Source organism: Hypanus sabinus, chromosome 8 (genome assembly GCF_030144855.1).
Source record: "Hypanus sabinus isolate sHypSab1 chromosome 8, sHypSab1.hap1, whole genome shotgun sequence".
NCBI classification, from domain to species: domain Eukaryota; kingdom Metazoa; phylum Chordata; class Chondrichthyes; order Myliobatiformes; family Dasyatidae; genus Hypanus; species Hypanus sabinus.
Window position 1 is genome coordinate 167,080,501 of NC_082713.1, and position 22,214 is coordinate 167,102,714.

The 22,214-nt window shown below is 35.8% G+C and overlaps 1 protein-coding gene across 1 annotated transcript in view; it reads right to left on the reverse strand.

Annotated features, from left to right (window-relative positions):
* Positions 1-1,481: 1,481 nt before the first annotated feature.
* Positions 1,482-22,214, reverse strand: part of cpsf6 (cleavage and polyadenylation specific factor 6) — a 43,458-nt gene continuing 22,725 nt past the window's right edge. Inside the window, exons 9-10 of the mRNA XM_059978465.1 lie at positions 19,381-19,574; positions 1,482-9,676 (exon numbers count right to left, since the gene is read on the reverse strand). Coding sequence (XP_059834448.1) covers positions 19,385-19,574 — 190 coding nt within the window. The 3' untranslated portion in view covers positions 1,482-9,676; positions 19,381-19,384. The remainder of the gene's footprint in view (positions 9,677-19,380; positions 19,575-22,214) is intronic.

The following is a 22,214-nucleotide window of genomic DNA, read 5'->3' on the forward strand; positions in this document are numbered from 1 at the left end:
CCCACATACTTCACATATGAGTAAAAATCTTTACGTCTCCACCAAAATGTGCAATTTAATTTGTAGTAACTAGCATGTACAACAGGTCAGTATAACATAGAAATATAATTGTATTAGCATGAATTAATCAGTTTGATTGGAAGAAGCTGTCCCAGAGCCTGCTGGTCCTGGCTTTTATACTGTGGTACCATTTCCCGGATGGCAGAGATTGATATATATTTTTTCCAATCCAAACTTACTGGGGTCTGCAATTTAGGAAACCTAGGATCCAATTGCATAAAGGCTTATTGAGGCCCAAGTCTTGGAGCCTACTGCTTGAGAGGATGATGGTATTAAATGCTGAGTGTAATCACTAAAGAGCATGCCGATGTATGTATCCTGTTAGTATTATTACTTCTATATTTGGATATTTGGTGTTTGTCTGTCCTATTGGGTGCAGTTTTTCATTGATTCTATTATTGAGTATACCCGAAAGAAAATGAATCCGTGTTGTATATGGTGACATACTTTCAAGCTTATGTATAAATTTAATTTGAGCCTTCTGTAAATATCCATAATTAAGTCTCTACATTCCCCATTTAAGGTCTTCTCATTTAACAAGACTCGCATTTCATTGCTAGCACCAAGCTGGCCAAAATTTCTGTTTGAAAGTCTTAAGATCACACAATTTTGGAACTATAAAATACCACATCTACCTAGTCCAAGTGGTGAATAAAATTTAGTACAACTTCTTTGTTTGAGCCTTTCAAGGCAATATTCCAAACATTTTCTAAATATCCAGAGCTTTAAAAAAAATGCCAGGGGCACATAGCCATAAGTTGCTGTAAAATAAGGACAAACCTGATTAAACACGAGGAAATCTGCAGATGCTGGAAATTCAAACAATACACAAAATGCTGGTGGAACACAGCAGGCCAGACAGCATCTATAAGAAGCACTGCTGACGTCTCGGCCTGAAACATTGACAGTGCTTCTCCTTATACAAACCTGATTAACTTGTTTAGGTTGCGGTGGTGTGCCTTTTGTGTTTTTTTTATATATGACTTCCATGTGTACCCATGTAAAACACCTCCATGATTCAACATTATTCCACTCAAGATATAATTAATAAAGTGCATGTTTGGATAGAAATCAGACCACAGATAGTTAACAAATCCTGCAGATACAGAAACAAGCCTGTTCTTAGTGGAATGGGAAGGTAAAGTGGAGATAAATAAGGCTAGGCTACAATGGTAAATACTAAATACTCAGATAAATACTAAAAAAAAAATCACTACAGTTCGTTTTTTTCATTACAATCATGTTAAATGGAAAGAGAAGGCCCTTCCATTTTTAATTTCAGAAAATATATATAATCTTTAGCTCCACTTACAACTGTATTGTTAATGTACGTGAGTGAAGGTGCACAAAATGGCCTGTCGTATGTTATTGAATATTTAAATCCAAGAGGTTTCATATAGAAAATGTCTTTAAAAAAAAACTGAACATCAACAAGGAAGAGTTTATTTTGTTTAATTATATATATATATTTTTATAAAAAGCTACACTCCTGTAAATGCACCTGAAAAAGAAAATGTGGATAGAATATACAGACTTAAAGTTCACAAAATCTCATCTAGCAATAATTCTTGATTTTTAATAATTCTGTTAAGCACTGGGGAGCAAAATTATCATCAGATAGGTGAAGTTTAAATGAGTTTCTGTCCAATAGGCTGACTACTCTTGATAATTACGCTGACAGTTGCTGCATTTAGGAGTCCATGCTGCTGCTCGAGAATACTGAACTTTTAAAAATGTGGAATGTTTTAAAGTTCAAAACTCCAAATAGTAAACATCTGTAGTACAGTGTCTTCACAAAAGTTCAGTGCATCTTTCACAGAACATATTCAATCTAGTAACTACAGTATACAAAACTGATTACATCAGCAACATTTTCATAAATAGTCCCCCAAAGCAAGTTTTATCCCCCTATGGATAAGAACTGAAAGCAGTTGTTTGTACTTTTCTTACATCCAAACTTCAAAGTGAGGATCACCTGGGTTGAGAAGTGGCACTGATTTGAGAAACAACTTAATATTTTACTTCAGATTTTCAGAAATAGCTTTTTTTCCTTTTAGATACAGAGAAACTTAATTAAAAAAAACTAGTGTACATTGTTGCAAAGCATCTCTAAGGATTAATTTGAAAGCACATTTTGAAGAATGAACTAGCCCAGTTCTTACCAAAAACATACAGTAAATGATTACAAAAGTATCTGCAACAGGTTCAATAGCAGATAAAAAATGACAAAGTTCATTGCAGACTAAGAATTACCAGCCACAGGGACAAAGGACAAGGGCATACCAAGTGATTTGATGTTTAAATAGTTTGGTGCGTTAAATGTTGTTGACATAACTCAGTGAATGGGTGACCTGAAGTTTTGATTTTCATGCTCCTATTGCATTTTTATCATCTTCTATACTCACTGGGATGACCAACTCCATGCGCACTCTTCAGTGCATATAGCGAATTGTGCCAATTTAAACATACAAAAAAACTTTGACATTGCATGAAAGCTTTATTTTAATTGAGTTGAGACAAACATTATATTCAGGGTATCACTTCAACTTAAATAAATGTAAACTAATTTTTCCACATTCTGCTTTTTAATAATGCAGCTTATATTAAAACCACTGAAACTTCAATACTTACAGCAGCAGCAGCAACTCTTGAAGATTGTGTGTAACTCTCCATAAACAGCTGCATGGTACCAGTTGCCTGCAACTGCACAAAAGTTAGTGTAAAAACTGACTTTCTTCAGTGTTTAAAGTGAACCCATAGTTGAATTCTATAAATTGAGTTACAAAACAAGATTAAAATAATTGAAACCTCACAAACTATTAGTACAAATTAATTTTTACTATAATCACTATTCTTGCAAGATAGTAAAAAAAATTTCAATAGATCTTAAACAGTTGCCAAAATTACTCAAGTATTAATGTAATAACATCAACGATTTAGATGAAGGCATTGAGAATAACATCAGCAAGTTTGCTGATGATACTAAGCTGGGTGGCAGTGTGACATGTGATGAGGATGTTAGGAGAATTCAGGGTGACTTGGATAGGCTGGGTGAGTGGGCAGATAACGTTTAATGTGAATAAGTGTGAGGTTATCCTCTTTGGGAGTAAGAACAGGAAGGCAGATTATTATCTGAATGGTGTAGAGTTAGGTAAGGGAGAAATACAAAGAGATCTAGGAGTCCTTCTTCATCAGTCAATGAAGGTGAATGAGCAAGTACAGCAAGTAGTGAAGAAGGCTAATGGAATGTTGGCCTTCATTACAAAGGGAATTGAGTACAAGAGCAAAGAAATCCTTTTGCATTTGTACAGGGCCCTGGTGAGACCACACCTTAAGTATTGTGCACAGTTTTGGTCTCCAGGGTTAAGAAAGGACATCCAGGCTGTAGAGGAAGTGCAGCGTAGATTCACAAGGCTAATTCCTGGGATGTCCGGACTGTCTTACGCAGAGAGGTTAGAGAGACTGGGCTTGTACACGCCGGAATTATGGAGATTGAGAGGGGATCTGATTGCAACATATAAGATTATTAAGGGATTGGACAAGATAGAGGCAGGAAATATGTTCCAGATAGTGGGAGAGTCCAGTATCAGAGGACATGGTTTGAGAATAAGGGGTAGGTCATTTAGGACAGAGTTAAGGAAAAACTTCTTCTCCCAGAGAGTTGTGGGGGTCTGGAATGCACTGCCTCGGAAAGCAGTGGAGGCCAATTCTCTGGATGCTTTCAAGAAGGAGCTAGATAGGTATCTTATGGATAGGGGAATCAAGGGATATGGGGACAAGGCAGGTACCAGGTATTGATAGTAGATGATCAGCCATGATCTCAGAATGGCAGTGCAGGCTCAAAGGGCCGAATGGTCTACTTCTGCACCTATTGTTTATAAGTTAAATTTGGCATAATTCTAATGTAGAGAGCACTTTCACCAAGTATGGATAAAATCAGAATTGTCTGCAACTTTATGATAGTGATGCACCCAATGTTATTGGTTCAGAATGATTTCTTAAGACACACTTTCCGTAATATATCCTTCTCATGATTCATGCTGGTAAGTGCATTGACAAACATCCATTGGGCCATGAATTCTAAAGGTTTTACGCAAGGTGGTACACTTTCAACCAATTGAAAAAACACTTATCAAATGGATTGAAAGATCCTGGAGAGGTTATTCAAGGCAGAGGCAAATACACAATCTTAATTCTGACAGGTGTCTCATAGAACATAGAAGTCTACAGCACGTTATGCTGACCACATAACCTGTTCTGGAAACCACCTAGAATTTCCCTACAGCATAGCCCTCTATTTTTCTAAGCTCCATGTACCTATCTAAGAAGTTCTTAAAAGACCCTATTATCCACCACTGTCACCGGCAGCCCATTCCATTCACTCACCACTGTCTGTGTAAAAAGAACACTTACCCCTGACATCTCTGTACCTAGTTCCAAGCACCTTAGAACTATGCCCCCTTGTGTTAGCCATTTCAACCCTGGGAAAAAGCCTCCGGCTATCCACACAATCAATGTTCCTCTATCATGTCACCCTCATCCTCCGTTGCTCCAAGGAGAAAGGGCTGAGTTCACTCAACCTATTCTCATAAGGCATGCTCCCCAATCCAGGTAACATCCTTGTAAATTTCTTCAGCACTCTCTCTATAGTATCCACACCCTTCTTGTAGTGGGGTGACCAGAACTGAACACAGTTCTCCAAGTGGGCTCTGACAAAGGTCTTATATGGCTGTAACATTACCTCGCAGCTCTTGAACTCAATCCCATGGTTGATGAATGCCAACGCACCATATGCCTTCTTAATAACATGGTCAACCTGCAGTGTCCCATGGACACAGACCACAAGATCCCTCAAATCCTCCACACTGCCAAGAGTCCTACCATCCATTTTATATTGTCTTCAAATTTGAGCTACCAATATGAACCACTTCACATTTATCTGGGTTGAAGACCATCTGCCACATCTCAGTCCAGTTCTGCATCCTATCAATGTCTTGCTATAACCTCTAACAACCCTCCAGACAATCCACAACACCCCAACCTTTGTCATCAGCAAACTTACTAACCCAACAGGCTCAGCAATCTCCTCTCTCGCTTTCCACAATAGCCCAGGGTTTCGTTCCTAGAGAATTATCTAACTTACTGCTTTTCAAAAGCTCCAGCATATCCTCTTTCTTAATGTCTTTATACCCAAGCGTTTCAGTCCACTGCAGGTCATCCCCACAATTGCCAAGGTCTTTTCCCCTGGTGAATACTTCAGTATTCATTAAGTACCTCCACCACTTCCAACTCCATGCACAGGTTTCCACTATCACACCTGATTGGTCCTATTTTCACACAGTTCATCCTCTTGCTCTTCACATACTTGTAAAGTGCCTTGGGGGTTTTCCTTAATCCTGCTCATCAAGGCCTTCTCATGGCACCCCATCTCTCCTATTTCCATTCTTAAGCTCCTTCCTAGCCACCTTATAATCTTCTAGAGCTCTTACTAGTTAAGTAAATTTGCGGCCATCCATATACTAATTAATAATTAGCCATGATGGCTAATCATGACATCACTATTTGTGAAAAATTACATCATGCCTCACTTCAACAAATATCCTGACAAGTTTGCAATTACCAAATAAATGTTACACATTCCACATAATTTTCTGAATTTGGGCATGAATTAATATTGGTTGAGTTACCTTTAGATTTGTTGCTGTAGTGATGTATTACAATTATAAACACATTTTAAAGTGTTCATAATTAGTTCAGATGTATCTGGAATTTGGAAGATGTATCTGTAGTAGCAATTTTTACTCCAAAAGCAAATGACTGCCAAACCTGATGAAGGGTTGACTGTTTATTCATTTCAATAAATGCTGCCTGACCCAAGTCTCTCCAGCATTTTGTGTTGTCACTGCAGGCATTTCTATTGAAATGAATAAACAGTAAAAAAAAACGCCCTTGCTGAACTTCAAAGCTGATCTATTAAAATAATGGTCAAGGCTAAGCTCTGTTAAACACATACAAAATGCCTTGTATGACAACTGCATAATATTGGGTTGCAAGATTTAATGATGTATGAAATTAAAACTGCCTATATTCAAGGAATTTTAAATAGGGTTACTCCCCCACCCCAAAAAAAGGGCATTAAAGCAGAAAATGCCAGATTCTAAAACTTGTTAAAATGACAAATTATAGTGGATTTCTCTTCTCTGGAATGAGAATAGGCAGAATTCTTCAATGTATCACCAAAAATCTATACCCAAAAGATAACAGGAGGTTCATTCAGCTATTTTTCTCATTGACACTGATTATATTTAACCTAACAATTCATTATGGTTAAAAGGTATAGTTTGACTGAAGCAACAAAGTACTACTTGATAGTTTTTCTTTATTGTATTTTTCTTTTAGTAAAACTTGAGTTATCCATTAATTTGCCAAAAGTAGCAGCCACCAACACATCCAACTCAAAAAAAAGCCCCCAGGACAAGCTGAAGTCTGCAGAACCTTTGTTTTGCTATTCTTCAAGGTCAGGTAATCAACAAACTCAAAGTTCACAAGTTCATAATAGAAGGATATCTGAGGAATTAATGATACCTACATTAGCCATAGTGCTTCCTATTCAGAATTGTACTATTGTAGCCCCATCATTAAAAGAACAGCTCTAGAAAATTTCACTGCTAAACTACTTAGGTTTTGCCTATATTCAGGAAAGGTGAACTATTAATGCACTCAGTTCATCGAGTTCAAATGCATGTAATTTACTCTGATATGACACTGAGAAAACCAAACTCCCAGTGAGTATTATCTTGGTGAAAGCCCAATTATGTAAGAGAAATATTTCAGATTTAGATTAGACACCAGAAATATACTTCTGATAACTCTAAATAAAAACTATTGCGTTTATATGGTGCAAAACATTGCAAAGAAATATTCATTTAAAATTAGATGTCAACATTTGAACATATTTGTAAATTATTCAAACACCATTTAAATAAAAACACAATTTTATATAAAAAGCCCTTTATTATAAAACTGCATTAAAAATTTAACAGAAGTGCTTTGTCAATGATTAGAAGCAGATAAGTAAAATATCCATATTTAATTTTTTTTAGAAAATTATTTTACTTACCTGAGCCTTACTTTTTGACACGTGCTTTAAGGATAATTTTTGGTAAATCACAAATATTAATTGTAAATGTCATACCTGTAGAGTTGAAAATCTTATTTTTGCAGCCTGGTTTCCTGGTAACAGCTTGTTGTGTTAGAAAGGTTAACATTCATATAGCTCCCTTACTTCTTCCTCTCAAAAAAAACTTTTTACAACATCCCACCAAAAAAAACATATCACGTTTCTTAATAAAGCTATTTCATGATGCACATGATCTACTTTTGCAACTATTAACATACTTTTGTTGAATTCTAGTTCAGATCAAATGCATCGCAATTAAACAAAAGTTACCATCTTTCTTTGAATACAAAATATGGTAGACACTGACTTCTATATTAAAAATTTGCACAGTGTAATTATACAAGACAATGAACACTTGTTAAATAATGAATGTCAACTCCTACTTCCATTTCATCACACCTCTTGCAGCACCGCCATTAAATACCATGCTTTACCACCCATCCTACCCAAAATGAAGTCACCTTAACCAGAAAAGGAACACACCCTAGGGTGTTGCATTGGGAAAGGAAACCTTATTTGTGGAACTGTACTTAACTTACAAAACTCTTTACTACAGGGAAGAATTTTAAAAGATTGAATGCTGAAAAGTTAGGGTTAAAGTGAGAATAAATCTTCAGCTACATATCTTCCAAACACTGTCAGACAGTGAAGAAACAAATTTAAAGGTCCTACTTCTGCCTTGTAAATTTATCTGTTGGAGCTGAGCAAGGGGAACAAGCTCTTCCACAGAAGTTATCAATACTGTCTATTATTGGCCCAAGGAAGGCAGAGAATACATCCAAGTTCATATTTCATTTTGAACTGAAATCTAAGAACACAATCTAAGAATTATTCCCTCGGGGAAATGAAGAAATTCTCAAAAAAATTGAGCCGTCCCAAATTTCATTGAATACCATAACTTAAAAGGGGCCTCAAGTGGAAAGTCTAATACCATTAACTGTTGGAACTAGTTGTCACCCATTAAATTGTGTTTTTATTGCATCACTTTCGAAACTCTTGATGTACCATCTTTCAACTGACAAGTACTTTGACTGATCACACCTCAGCCCCAAATCTTTCTTCAAAACAGCTCAAACATTTTTGTATTTCGCCAAATACTTGCCTTTCACACATTTGACATTTATGAATTTTCAGTGCAAAAATAGTGCTAATATACAGACAAAGCTGTTATCCTCACTTTGTTCTGAATATGTACAGGAACATTAAAACCATCAAAAGTTAATCTACACATACTGCCCTTAAACCAAGTAAATGCATTTGGATACCTTTTCAGCTAATTTTCAGAAAACTAGTTCTACAGAAAAATACCAAACATTTACTGCATCTTCTACTGAAAGTGAGAAACCCATTCACAGAAAAATGTAAAATGCAGTGTGTAGAGATTTTGGTGGTTTTTAAATTCAAACTTAAGACAAAATGAAAACAAGTACAGCGATTTCAATTTCAATTACAAGAAAAAAAGAATCTGGTCTATATACTAACTGTATTCAGATTGTCTACTACTGTGTTCAATTAGGTAAAAATCTTAGTATTTGGTAGTCCCAAATAAATAAGTCTGCATTAAAATACAACCATTCCTCTCCTCAAACGAGGTAACAGAGGCATATAAAAACATAATACAGGACAAGTCCTTTCACTAAAATTAAAATTTCAAGTTCAAAATACTATGTTTTGGTATACAAAACAAAAAAAATTCTTCTTCAAAAAGTAGTGTTTGTCACATATTTATATTGCTGAGAATTTTATGTCCAACATGAAGTGAACGCCTGTTAAAAATATCCCAAATTAACCACATCTGGATTTTATGAACATTAAGATGTTTCTATATTAAAACTATAATGGGAGATTAATTAAAGGTCCAGATGTATGGGAAAATTATACATGTTGGAATTTATCAAGTCAATATATCACAACATACAGCCAAAATGATTCAACATCAAGAAACAATGAGAACTTGCATAATTTACACAACCATAGGCTCCATTTAACAGTTTATTACAACACTAATAGTACATCTACTTTGATGAACTGAAACTGAGCTGCTTACAGTCATTATTTGAACACTTAACATTTTTGTAACAATTTTGGAAACAAGATGAAAGAACTATAAAAACAGTAAAGCTAACGACTTTTAATTGTTTACACGTCATGTACGTCTAACGCTTAGAATACGAAGAATTGCCAAAGCTTTTAGTAACTTTTAAGTCACACAGGTTGTGTCCAAATAAAATGGTTAATCAAGCAACATAAAAGAAAATATCGAGCAATCAGTTACCATTACAGTGGATTTGCTTTATTCGTTACTGTTGCTCCATTTAACCACGTAGCCTGAGAATTCCTGTTCAACCATGAAATTCCAACAGATGGATAAAGGGCAGTCTTTTCTGTGAAGAGCTTTGTTGTTTCTTTAATCTGGAGACGTTTCTCTTCAGACAGCTGTAATGTGTCAAAATTCATGATGTAGATTTTGTTCTTCCCTGACAACGACTGTGCATATTTTACATCATACAAAATATACCTCAGTAAATCATACATGTGCATTAATATTGGTAACTCGAACAGCTCATTTCATTAGAATTTGAATGCAGCAGACTAAAGAAATTCTTCAGCATCCTTAGAAACTTCTTCAGATTCTGCCCACATGTTCCCAAAAAGATGACAATATGCATTTTCAAGACCAATATTATATTACACATTAGAAAATTTAACAGAGGTAGTTTTCAATCACAATTAGAAATGACATGAGAAAGTTTTATAGACTCAAAAACATTTTAAACATGAAAACAGAGCCCGAGTGTGACTTTTCACCCATTAACTATAAAATAAGTATCTGCTTGTCAACTAAGACCAAATGCATCTACCCAAATTTTAAGTGCATTTATTTCAAGATTGTTAGTGAGGCAACAGCCACATTTTCCTGTTGCAAAAGATAGATTTGATTAAAATAATGCATTAAGATATTCTGCTGGTTATATAACCCTCTCTCTTAATGGTAAACTGTTTGTTTTCAAGAATAAGAGACACTTAGTGGATAAGGACATCAGAAGATATCCAACAGCAGCCACAAGGAGAAAACACCATAGGATAATTCTGCCTCAGGTCAAAGGTCACAAGTGGGCTTGTTTACTTCAAAAAAAAGTACCTTCCTAACAGAAAAATTTCAGGACAAACTGATAAATGTCTGTGGCAAAGTCAATGTACTTAAATTCATAAAGGATCAAATTTGCATATAATAGCCAGACATTGATTACTCCAAGCTAAAACTTAACATTTTAATTAAGTTTCATTTAAATGATTTATCTTAAAAGTTAAAAAATAATTTGTTTGACAACCGTTTTTCACCATGGACTATAATTCACTGTCTTCCCAAAAACTACTTACAACCACTGTCAGCATCCTTAGTCAAAAAAAGTAATTGTTCCACTTTGAATTTCATTCAATAGGATATATAAAGATACACAGTAGAACTAAACTTGAAAAATAACTGCTAAAAGCACCCATTATGCAAAAATAGCTCATCATGCACCATGTTTTGACTCAAATTGCCCAGAAACTTTACATCAAATATGTCAGAGCACGTCTTTTTATTTTTAAAGCTTGTCCAGCCTTAAGCAGCATTTTTAAATGATATATATCAAGCTGTCTTAGTTTAAATAAGCATTAAAACATTAAACTGATACAGGATATTAAACATTCAAGGCCATACAAAGATTACTTTAAAAAAAACCAACAGATTTGCAAGAATCAAGAAACGCTGCAATGCCATATCCACCAACAGTAGGTTTTCAGTCTTCACTTGAGGCACACTATAAAAATTTAACACTTAGGTAATCTCCATGAGACACTATTTCCCTTAGGCTGCTTTATAATCCTTCATCTCACACATTGCATTCAACCTCAATTACTGTCCCACCATCCCTCAATGTTTGTTTAAATTGCACCAGCATGGATTAATTTTGAAAGACATTGTTATACTGCAGAATTTTAACATAATGGTAAATTTAAATCAAAGCACTGCTTAAGAGAAACCAAGTAAAGCTATATTCTTTGAATTTGACAATATTTTGCACTGATGAAATCGCAATTACTTCAAAATATTAATGAGTATAAACTTGGTATTGCAGCATGAATGGTGTAAATATTAATTAACTGCATAAATATCTCATCCAAGATAAACATAAATGGCTAATCCTAAACTAAAACATGAAGTTGTCAGTACTTGGATTGAAAGGGCTTTTAAAGTGTCCCCTCAATGCATTGAATTGAGGGTGCATTGAAGCAGGCCTGCCCAAAACAGAATATTGTCAGTTCATTTGCTTGATTTTGTACCGAAAATATTAAATAACACAAAACAAATTCATTTTTTGTTAAGCACCTGAAAAAGACTCCTGTATGCTTTACTCTAACCATAAAGATGCTGGAAATCCAGAGCAACACACAAAATGCTGCAAAAACTCAGCAGGTCAGTCAGCATCAATGGAGGGAAATAAACAGTCATCATTTCTGGGTGAGAAAGTTCATCAGGACTTTCTAATCATCCTGGTTTCTATTTTATTTTGTTTCAAATGTCATCAACCATGTGAAAAATAAACCTGCTCTCAATGACTTTCTTAACCCCAGTGACAAAAAAAAGCAAGTAACTTGACCTATAACTGATTCCATATAGGGTAAAGCTTCCTATATTTATTGCAAAAATAACTTTTGATTTTCAATATTTTTGATCTACAACTGGAAATACTGATGTCCAGCTGATAAAACACAATGCAAATTAGGTTTCAATGGGAAACTGAGGCCTTTCCGGGGGGGGGTGGGGTGTCCGTCCTTCACTCCTGGTGGAGTTATCGGGGCACCATCATGACAAACCTTTTACACTGATCTTTTTGGTGATTGCTCATCATATAGTATGTGTCTTGGGCATCTGAAACCTTGCGGAGCACAGGTATCGAGTCGGCTGGATTTGAACTTGGGACCTCTTGACCTGAACTCCAGCGTGAAAGCCACTACGCCACCAGCCAGCTTACAGTGCATTCAGAGAAAACTGGTATAAAATACAAATCTCGAAGACAATTATAATCCTGTAATATTAAGCCAAAACATTAAATAGAGGGATTTTCCTGTTGTGGGAAAGAACACTTATGAAAGGGTGAACATCTTGGTTCTGTAAGCCTTGGAGCTTTTCGTGCCCCAGGAATATTCCTCAATAATATTTAGGGGTAGGCAGTAGGCGGGGGGGGGGGGGGGGGGGGGTGTGTGTGTGGAGGGTGGTGAGAGTGTGTGTGTGTGTGTGTGTGTGTGTACGTACGTACATATATATATATGAAATATTTTTTAAAAATCAGCAGGGGAAACAAGGGACAGGGAAAAAGAGGATAAAGTAGATTAGGAAATCTGACTGACAGCAGGTTTTAGGAGGTTTGAATGCCTGCTCATCCACAGCATTTTCAGTATGTTCATATATCAGCAAACATTTCACAAATATACATTCAAGGCAATAAATTAAGTTTAAAAAGAATGTAAATGACAACTTTAAGTGTATGATCTAATGGAAGTAAGCCAGGGAAACCAGCATCATTTTTATTTATGTTATTTAGGCTTGTGGAAGTTACTTTGATATGATTGGCTTCCCAACTTAGATGAACTACAAGAATGCTTTACATGGAAAATGTATTCATAATAAAAATGCAACCACATGTAACTTGTAAATAAACTCTACCAAAACAATAGGACAGAATCTTCAGTTATTGAAAAAAGAGGACAACATCTGCAGAGAGAAAACGTACAAGTCACTGTTTCAGGTAAAGAACCTGCCTCATGGCAGTCCTAATGCACAAATACCATTCAAAACAGCTTTTAACTTTTATCTCCACAGATGCTGCTCATCCTCGAGTTATTCCAGCATTGTTTTTGTTCCAGATTCCAGTATCTACATCTAGTCTCGTAAGTGGTCCAATAGAGAACTATAGTCTCATTACAGTACAGAAGTTAGCTTGCATCCTACTTCTGTGCTCATGCATTACAAAACTGTAGCGAGCAACTCAGATGCTAGTGCATCTGGCTAGTCGATTCACAGATGTGTTTTACATCAATTTAGATCAGCATTAACTACTATATGGGTTTGGGTTATAATCTTTTGAATTAGTGCTTTTTAATTTACTCTGCCCCTCCATTTTTTAGTATGAATTTTCAGTACTTGATCTTTTTTCTAAAAAAAACATTCAAATCCATGACTTTTAAAGTACCTCTGATCACACATCTAAAGCAGCTCATAAGCCTTTGACAACAATGAGATATTTTAAGGACAAAAAGATAGCCTGGAGGCAATGATTGAAGATTTGATGCCCAAGGCTAAAACAATGTTTTTAAGCAATGTAGATTCAGGAAAGTATTGGCAGTGAGCAAGTTTATAAATCCATTAGATTAGACCATTATGAAATGCTGTTTTAAAATGGAGCTATCAATTCTGCAGCCATGAAATAATATCCTCAGCTTGCTTAATTAAGTGAAACATTTTCTATAAGCAACTCATCCAATGTGTACAATTACAATAACAGTGGGCAAAATATAATTTACACAGATTGCAAATGCTTAATGTTTCAAGTCACATTTAATAAACTGCCCACACCTCTTATTTTTGAGGGGAGAAGCTGAAGATTATGAAACACAGATTTTATACTGTACTTTAACTAAAGACAAGAGTCCATAGAAAGTGTTTGATAACATTTCTACAATTAGCTTGAAACTGACTTTCTGCAAATTTTATTTTTGGTAAAGATGTGCCAGAACTACTGGTCTGCCTTTGTAAGGCTGCATTTGATGAGAGCAGAAATGGAACAAATTTTGCCATAGATGTTTATGAAATTACCTCGACTACCAAATAGTAAAACAACAAGGTTTGAAAAATCAACTTCTTGGAGATAATGTTATACAGAATACCAGTGGCATGATAAAAAGATTTTTCTCTAAAGCTATAAAATCTTAGTATGCAGCACCCAACTAAATCTCCAAGTTTTAACTCTTGCTGTTTCAATTGGCATTTTCAGTTGTTAACTGCTTTAAAAACATCAACGACATCAAATACTGTAAAGTGGGATTTAAGATTGATGTTTGAGATGGTGCACAAGGCTTAGATTTTCAAAACTATCTTTGTAATATTCAAGTTTCTTCTTGCTATCTAATAATCGCATTCCTTTGTTTCAGGCATACATAAAATCCAGCTGGTAACTGTATAACCCATCTCTAGTGACTAACCTAAAGCAGCCAGTCAAATGAGTAGGCATACACTGTAACACTGAAAACTTATGGGTAAAGACAAATAAATCAATCCACTGATAATTTGTACAATACTTAAAAGCATCTTATCTCTTTTAGGTTTACTTTTGTCTATTTATGCTAACTTTGAATGAAATCAACAGCTAATTCACAAATGGCTTGAGAAATAGCTAATGATAGCCAACAGATCTGAAGGAATTCTATGCAATGGTAGAAGGGCTTTAGTGTGTGCTAAGGCAAGCATTAAATGTCATAAATTCTCATTTGTTTTCACCACATTTTTTAATCCATGCTGGAACAATCAACCGGTGGGAGATGGCTGTGGTGCAATGTGTTGAAAGTAAACTTCCATTAAATGAATAAGCTAACATATCAAACTACTTCCAATAATTTTTATTAAATTCAAAACTTGGAAATATGGCAAATCCACAACCTGGGATCTTAAAATTGGAAATAAGGACTCATGATGATTGCATAAGTGCTAATCAAAATTTTTAAAACCCTCAAAAATAAACTCTTGATATCAACAATGGAAATAATCAGCTGTCCAGCTTTTACAATGCAATCTCTTTGCCATGTCACACCTTTGAAGACACACCAAAATTATAAAAATCTTCAAATACGTACATTAATTCAATCATTGTCAGCAACTAAGACTGTGTGTTCTAGGCTATTAGTATCTCTGAAGCTTTTGCAAAACATTTGAAGCTTTTCTTTAAAGAAACAAGTATATATTTGTTGGTTGAAGATAATACAACCAATAGGCAAACAACTGTCTTCTTTCTAGGCCATGTTCTAGTGAAACAAGATTGGGGACAAGTACAGAACTCGACTGATTAAGTCATTAAAATAAAAGCTTGAAGCAAAAATCCAACTATGATCACAAAACAATGCAATTAATTTCTATTCCACCAGAAATGGTAACTAATTTAACCATTAACTAAACTCCAAGGATTATCAAAACATTCATAATTCACAGATATAATTAGGAACCAACTGAAAGCCAAGAACATAAGGATTTGAATTTTAAGACTTTAAAATTACAAGAGGGATAATTAATGAATTTAACTTGTAATGACCACATTCAAAATATTACAAAGCAATTTTTCCCCCCACACCCATTTGACAAGATAGTTTTAAATGATACTATACAGGTAACAGTAAAGCAGCATCTTACAATGTTTACAGAATGCACATCTTTTTTAAACAATAGGAATATTTTGCACAAATCTCCGGTTTTCAAATCAGTGTGGATAGTTTCTGATGCACAGTGCTTGGCTTGATTTTTTGCATTCAAAACCACCATTAATAATCTAATCACATTTTTTTTTAAAAGCATGAGATCCCTAAATAGTTACTAAAGATGAAATAGAAATTTTCTGCAACTTTGTGAGAATGGCATACTACAAAACTGATAACCCCTCCTCCCAGCAAACTAGACAAATTTCCCTCAATAAAAATGGAATTTGATACAAGCACATCATGAATAGTGTAAGGTGCAAAAAAAAAGTAGTAAATTAAATAAGGATGTCTCCTTAAAACAGCTTTAGACATTTAAATCCCTAGATAGCTGAAAAGAATGTAAGCACCAGATTGTCTAAAGCAAAGGAACCAGATTTTATTTGAAAATTAGATCAATGAAGATGAAATTAATTCTTGCAAGCTACACGGGTAAGCAATTATAGGACAACAGTAACTGAGTGAAAGGCCAAAAAGGGAAACAAAGGAAGGATAGGCAATGTAAGACAGAGAAAATGGTAACTTTGCAAGATTCAACTTAGAAGCAAGTAACAGTTAAAAGTTAGGGTGGAACCATATTTCTAAATTTTACATTAAAGTTATGAAGACTGTGGGGAAAATGCACAGAGCAACAGATTCAACCATTATAAACCTATAAATTGCTTTAGTGAATATTAAAAGACATTGCAAAGTAGTGAATAATTTCATTCATTCTGAATTAGATTTTCAAAGCATTTGTATTTCTAAATAACATGACAGACCCTCTAACTTCAACAGCTATCCTGTCCTCCAGAATTCTGGCAAGGTGCAATTTTTTTGTCAAACTGAAACAGGATTTAATACCAGTATTGTATGTACTAATATTAAATTTCATACAATAACCTATGTATTCATGTAACCACTTTTGCAAATACAGCTTTTCATTCCTACTGATTTTATTTTATACTTCACGCTGCTTTCATAATTCATCATCTCCAAAAAGCAATACAGCAACTTTTTGATCCCATTCTTAAACATGTCCTACAATCCCATTACAACTTGCTCTGCAGTTAATTTACAGGATAAATGCCACAATGAAAAGTATGCAAGTGATCAGCTAAGATGACAACACGGATTTCAATAATTAAAAAAACAAAATCTGAAATGATAGCTTGCTTATGTAAAAAGCTTGTTTTCTGGAATTCTAACTTTATAGCAGCAAAACATCTTTGGTGCATAATTTATGTTCAGTATCATTTTCTTAAGCGTGGCAACTTTGAAGGAGTAGCAGGTTCACGCATGAAAATAGTTCCCTAACAGGCAGTCAACCAGGCTTCAAGTGTGCACAATTTGACTGAAACAATTGTAAGCATATTACAGAAAATCTGAAAATTATCTATAAACTGATTTGTCTACTGTCAAGGAGACATGTCTTGAGGGGTTAGGACTGAAAAGGGTGAATACAGAATCGAGAGATAATGGGCATTAAGTTTACAGCCAAATTTGGCTGTATGAAAAAAAATACAGATTTCATTGTTCTCATTTCCCTTTGATTCAATAATCTATACTTAACCTTCACTGTGGGCGTAAAATGAACCTTTAAATATCGTGCAACCAAGCCAAGTAAGATGAAGCGATCAAATCCAGAACCGAGCTCCCAAAAAAGCCTGCAACAAAACCCTTAAACAAAACTGTTTTAAAAGACACCTTACATCAAAATGAAATGGTACCACTGAGTGTGGCTAATATTCCACGCAGCACTTACGTGAATAACCAGATGCTACAAATTTTGTAAACTGAAATACTTAAATGAATTACCTGCGTTATTTATTGCAACTAACAAATTATTTTTTTGTTTCACAGTATTAATTGCACTCTACAGAGTACAAGAGAAAAAGGTTTACAAATTTTTAAATATACTATAAAGAAACTTCAGAACTATAAACACGAGTCACCTACAAAATATGGACGGGGGTAAACAATAATTCACATATGAACAATGCATACAAGGAATATCTGTCACCAGTAAGTGCCATGCCACCTTAAAGATTATGCCAGGTACGTTATCACAGCAGAATATAAAATGGTTATGGTTTGATTAATACTACCTCACTCAGCATTTGAAACGGGGAGGGGGGTGGGGGAGAGACTGATCAACTCTACCCCACTAACTTGTAGACCATTCATAAAGTTACACCACCTCTATATGTAGTGCTGTCTGTTAAAAAGTGCAAGACAAATTCTTCTTTAGTGAATTCTCCATATCAAGAATATTTTATTGCATAATCTCTTTATCAGTTCCAACAAGATTTAAAAAACTAATTAAGAAACACTTCTGGCTGGATTTGCAAAACATCTTTAAAAGATACTATATGCAATATTTTCTACTGATGGGATTAGGAAACAGTTTTAAGTGGTGCAAAATTAAGCTTTAAATTTTAAATAATTAAGCTAAGTTCCCAATACAGTTCTATGCCCCAAAAACATATTTCCCAAATGCAACTTATTTTCTGTAGAATAAAACTCTATCCCATTCTACAACCTCCTTCCATTCGTGATACTTGAGAATAAGAATTGGAATGCTGCTGACTAAACAGTAAACAGTGAATCAGAAAGATCACAAAACACTTTAAAGCTATGTGTATCAGCCAGCCAATACTCTTAGCACAAGACAATTTAGTTCAAAAAATCCAAAATCCATCAGAAATTTTCTCCTTTCTTATGCATGACCTTGTGCCACATGGAATTTGCTAGAATGCTCTTAGATATAACTATTAATAGTTTGACAGGACAAAGGCATCATTTAAAGATCAAATACCCACCCCTCCAGAAAGTTAATGGATTTGTTCTGCAGTGTCTTCGGGATGGAAGGTGGGCAGTGGCCAACAAGGAAATTAGAGATCTTTCTGCAACTGATATGAACGCCAGACTCCTCAGAACAGGAGTGCATCATATGATCTGTCTAACAGCAGAAGAGGCCTGATATTGCTGTATCAGCTATATCACAATTAAGGTAGGACCACAACAATTGGTTAATTCCCCAGTTATGAAGTTGGTGGAGAAGCAATCTAGCACAGCTTTTTACATAGAAATCCGAGGAGATACTATTTTCTGATTGCAATTGATGCTCACTAGGACTGGGGCCAGTGAAAGTAAGCTATGCTGCATTGATGCTGGTAGTATTAGCCCTATCTGTAGCAGTTTATGCAGAAAACACCTTTTTACATGTTGGAAATGGCACTGGGGCCAAAATAGATAAGCATAAAATATGCAAAAATACAAAACATTACTTGAATCAATGCATTATGCCACCATTACAATCAGCCATGTAATTTTCTGTATATTCTGAAAAAACTGGTTACAATATACAACAAACTTCAGACTAAATTAAGTAACAGCAGGAATTGAAAGTATGAATCAGTGCATAAAAGACTTATCTTTGAAGAAATAACGTGCTGACCTGTGAAGGTGTAATTTCATTATCAGAAATTAAGACTTCAGAAATACTTACCGGAATTCATAGTGCTAAACCACTTGTGCATGACATTACACAGCATTCTATTTGAACACCACAGAATTCACAAATCTGTTTTCAGAACAGTAGAAAAGTAGATATCACTTTGCATAATTGTGTTATGAACAAACCAACCCACCTTTTTAACGATGACGATACTCCCGATCTCTGTCCCGCTCTCTGTCTCTATCCCGTTCACGGTCACGATGCCTTTCTCGTTCCCTACTTCGTTCACGATAATAGTCGTCATGCCGATCACGACTCCGTGAGCGTTCTTTGTGGCGTCGGCTTTTCTCTCTTGATCTGCTGTGATCCCTCTCTCGAGAACGTTTTCTAAAAGACAATTACCTTTTTGCTAGAAACTAATTTTTCAATCAAACTTTCAACTAGTTTTTAAAATCAAACTCTGAAAACAGCATTCAATTGAATTCCAGCATCTATACTCATCCTTGGTACTTTGTTCACAATTGTATTTGTACTTTAAGGCCTGAAAGGCTTTGCTGCTGTAGCTATCCTGGCAAGGCTCCAGAAAGTTAAAGTAATAATATCAAAGTGCATATATGTTATCATATATTACCTTGAATTAATTTTCTTGCAGTCATTTATAGGAAAATAAACAAATGAACTTTATGATAAACTATACATAAACAAAGACTTGAGAAACATTAATGTGCAAAGCACTAATTGTGCAAAACAAAAATAACACTGACAACATGATTTGTGAAGTCCCTGAAAGTGAGTCTGTAAGGTCAGAATCAGTTCAGAATATTGGTGAATAAAGCAATCTACACCGGTTCAGGAGCCTGATAGTTGTAGGGTAATAAATGATCCTGAACTGCCAGATTGGGACCCAAGGCTCCTGTATCACCTGCTTGTTGGTAGTAGCAAGAAGAGAGCATGGTAAGGACGGTGGGATCTTTGATGATGAATGCTGCTTAAATGTGGCAGTGCTTCATGCTGGGGAGGGCTTTGCCTGTATCCACTACTTTCTCTGTAGCTTTTTCTAGTTCTTGACATTGGTGTTTCCATAACAGGCCATGATACAACCAGTTAAATACATGCACCACTGTGTATAGAACACAGAAATCTACAGGACATTACAGGCTCTTCAGCCCACAATGTTGTGCCAACCACGTAAGCTACTCTAGAAACTGCCTAGGATTTCCCTACTGTATAGCCCTCTATTTTTCTAAGCTCCATGTACCCATCTAAGAGGATCTTAAAAGACCCTATTGTATCCGTTTCCACCACCACTGCTGGTAGTGCATTCCACACACCCACCACACTCTGAAAAACTTACCCCTGACATCCCCCGGTACCTATTTCAAAGCATCTTAAAACTATGCCCCCTCACGTTAGCCATTTCAACCTTGGGAAAAAGCCTCTGACTATCCACACAACCAGTGCCCCTCAACATCTTATACACATCAAGTCACCTCTCATCTTCCATTGCTCCAATGGGAAAAGGCCAAGTTCACTCAAACTATTCTCATAAGGTATACCCCCCAATCCAGGAAACATCCTTGTAAAGCTCCTCTGAATTCTCTCTATAGTATCCACATCCTTCCTGTAGTGAGGTGACCTCTGGAAGTTTGTCAATTTATGGTGACATTCCAAATCTGCACAAACTTCTAAGAAAGCAGAGATGCTGTTGTTCCTTCTTTGCAATGACATTCATGTGCTGGTTCAATGACAGATTCTCTGATATGTTGACACCAATGAATTTAAAGCAACTGATCATGATCCTCTCCACCTCCATTCCCCTAATTAGAACTGGGGCATGGAACTCTGGCTTCTTCCATCTGGTTTTGCTAACATTTGAGGGAGAGACTGTTATAATGGTCCCACTCAAATTTTTACTCTCCCCCCTGATTCAGCCAACAATGTTGTCAGCACACAATCTTGACACTGGTGCTGTACTTAGCCACCAGACAATCACAAGTGAGCAGAACAAGGGTTCAGCACACAGCCCTTTGGTGCACTTGTGCTGATAATGAGTGTAGAGATGTTGCCAATTCATACTAACTGGAGTCTGCCAGTGTGGAAATAGAGGATCCAGTTGCACAGGGAGGTACTGAGGCCCAGGTCTTGGAGTTTAGGGATGAAGTGAGGGGATGATTACATTGAATGTTTAGATGTAGTTAATGAAGAGCATCCTGACGTATCATCTTCATGTCCAAGCATTCCAGAGCTGGGTGAAGAGCCAAAGAAATGGCATCTGCTATTGACCTGGTACGACAATAGGGTAAATTGGAACAGATGCAGGTCACTCTTCAGTTGATATACTTCATTACCAACCTCTCAAAGGATTTTATCATGGTGGATGATAGTCACTGAGGCGGGTTACCACTGGTATGATTTAAGTACCTCAGACCGTTAAAGCAAGAGACTGAAGATATCTGTTGATTAATCAGGTTTTCAGTACTTGGCCAGGTGCACCACCTGGGCCAGATGCCTTCTGTGGATTCACTCTCCTGAAAGATGCTCTCATGTTGAGCCCAGAGATTGGGATCATAGGGTCAGGGACTGTGGGGGTTTGTGACGGTGCCTCCAAGCTCTGTCAGTCAAAGTAAGCATAAAAGGCCCATATCAGAGAGCTTTTGACAAAATACTGCTGTGTCAAAGCCCTTCAAACTGCCTTAAAATATTAGATAATTAAAGAAATTTTTGAGCAGTTCTTTAACTTTTTTTATTCCTTAAGTCGCCATGATTTTTAAAAAGCGGACAATTTTAATAAGAAACAATTGCATTTTTCTATCAGTTATGTTACCAAATATGTTAACCATTGCTGGAGTGAAGCTGAGTTGGTGAACCTGTTAAGACTGGAGATGCACTGGCATCCAGCCTTCAATTAAACTCCAATTTCTGTGTTTCAATTTGCAAGGGTGGAAGCTAATCCAGGGAACAAAGATGACAATGGCTCTTTATGAAACCTTTGGCAAAATATACATTTATGCCCATTTATTTCATTGT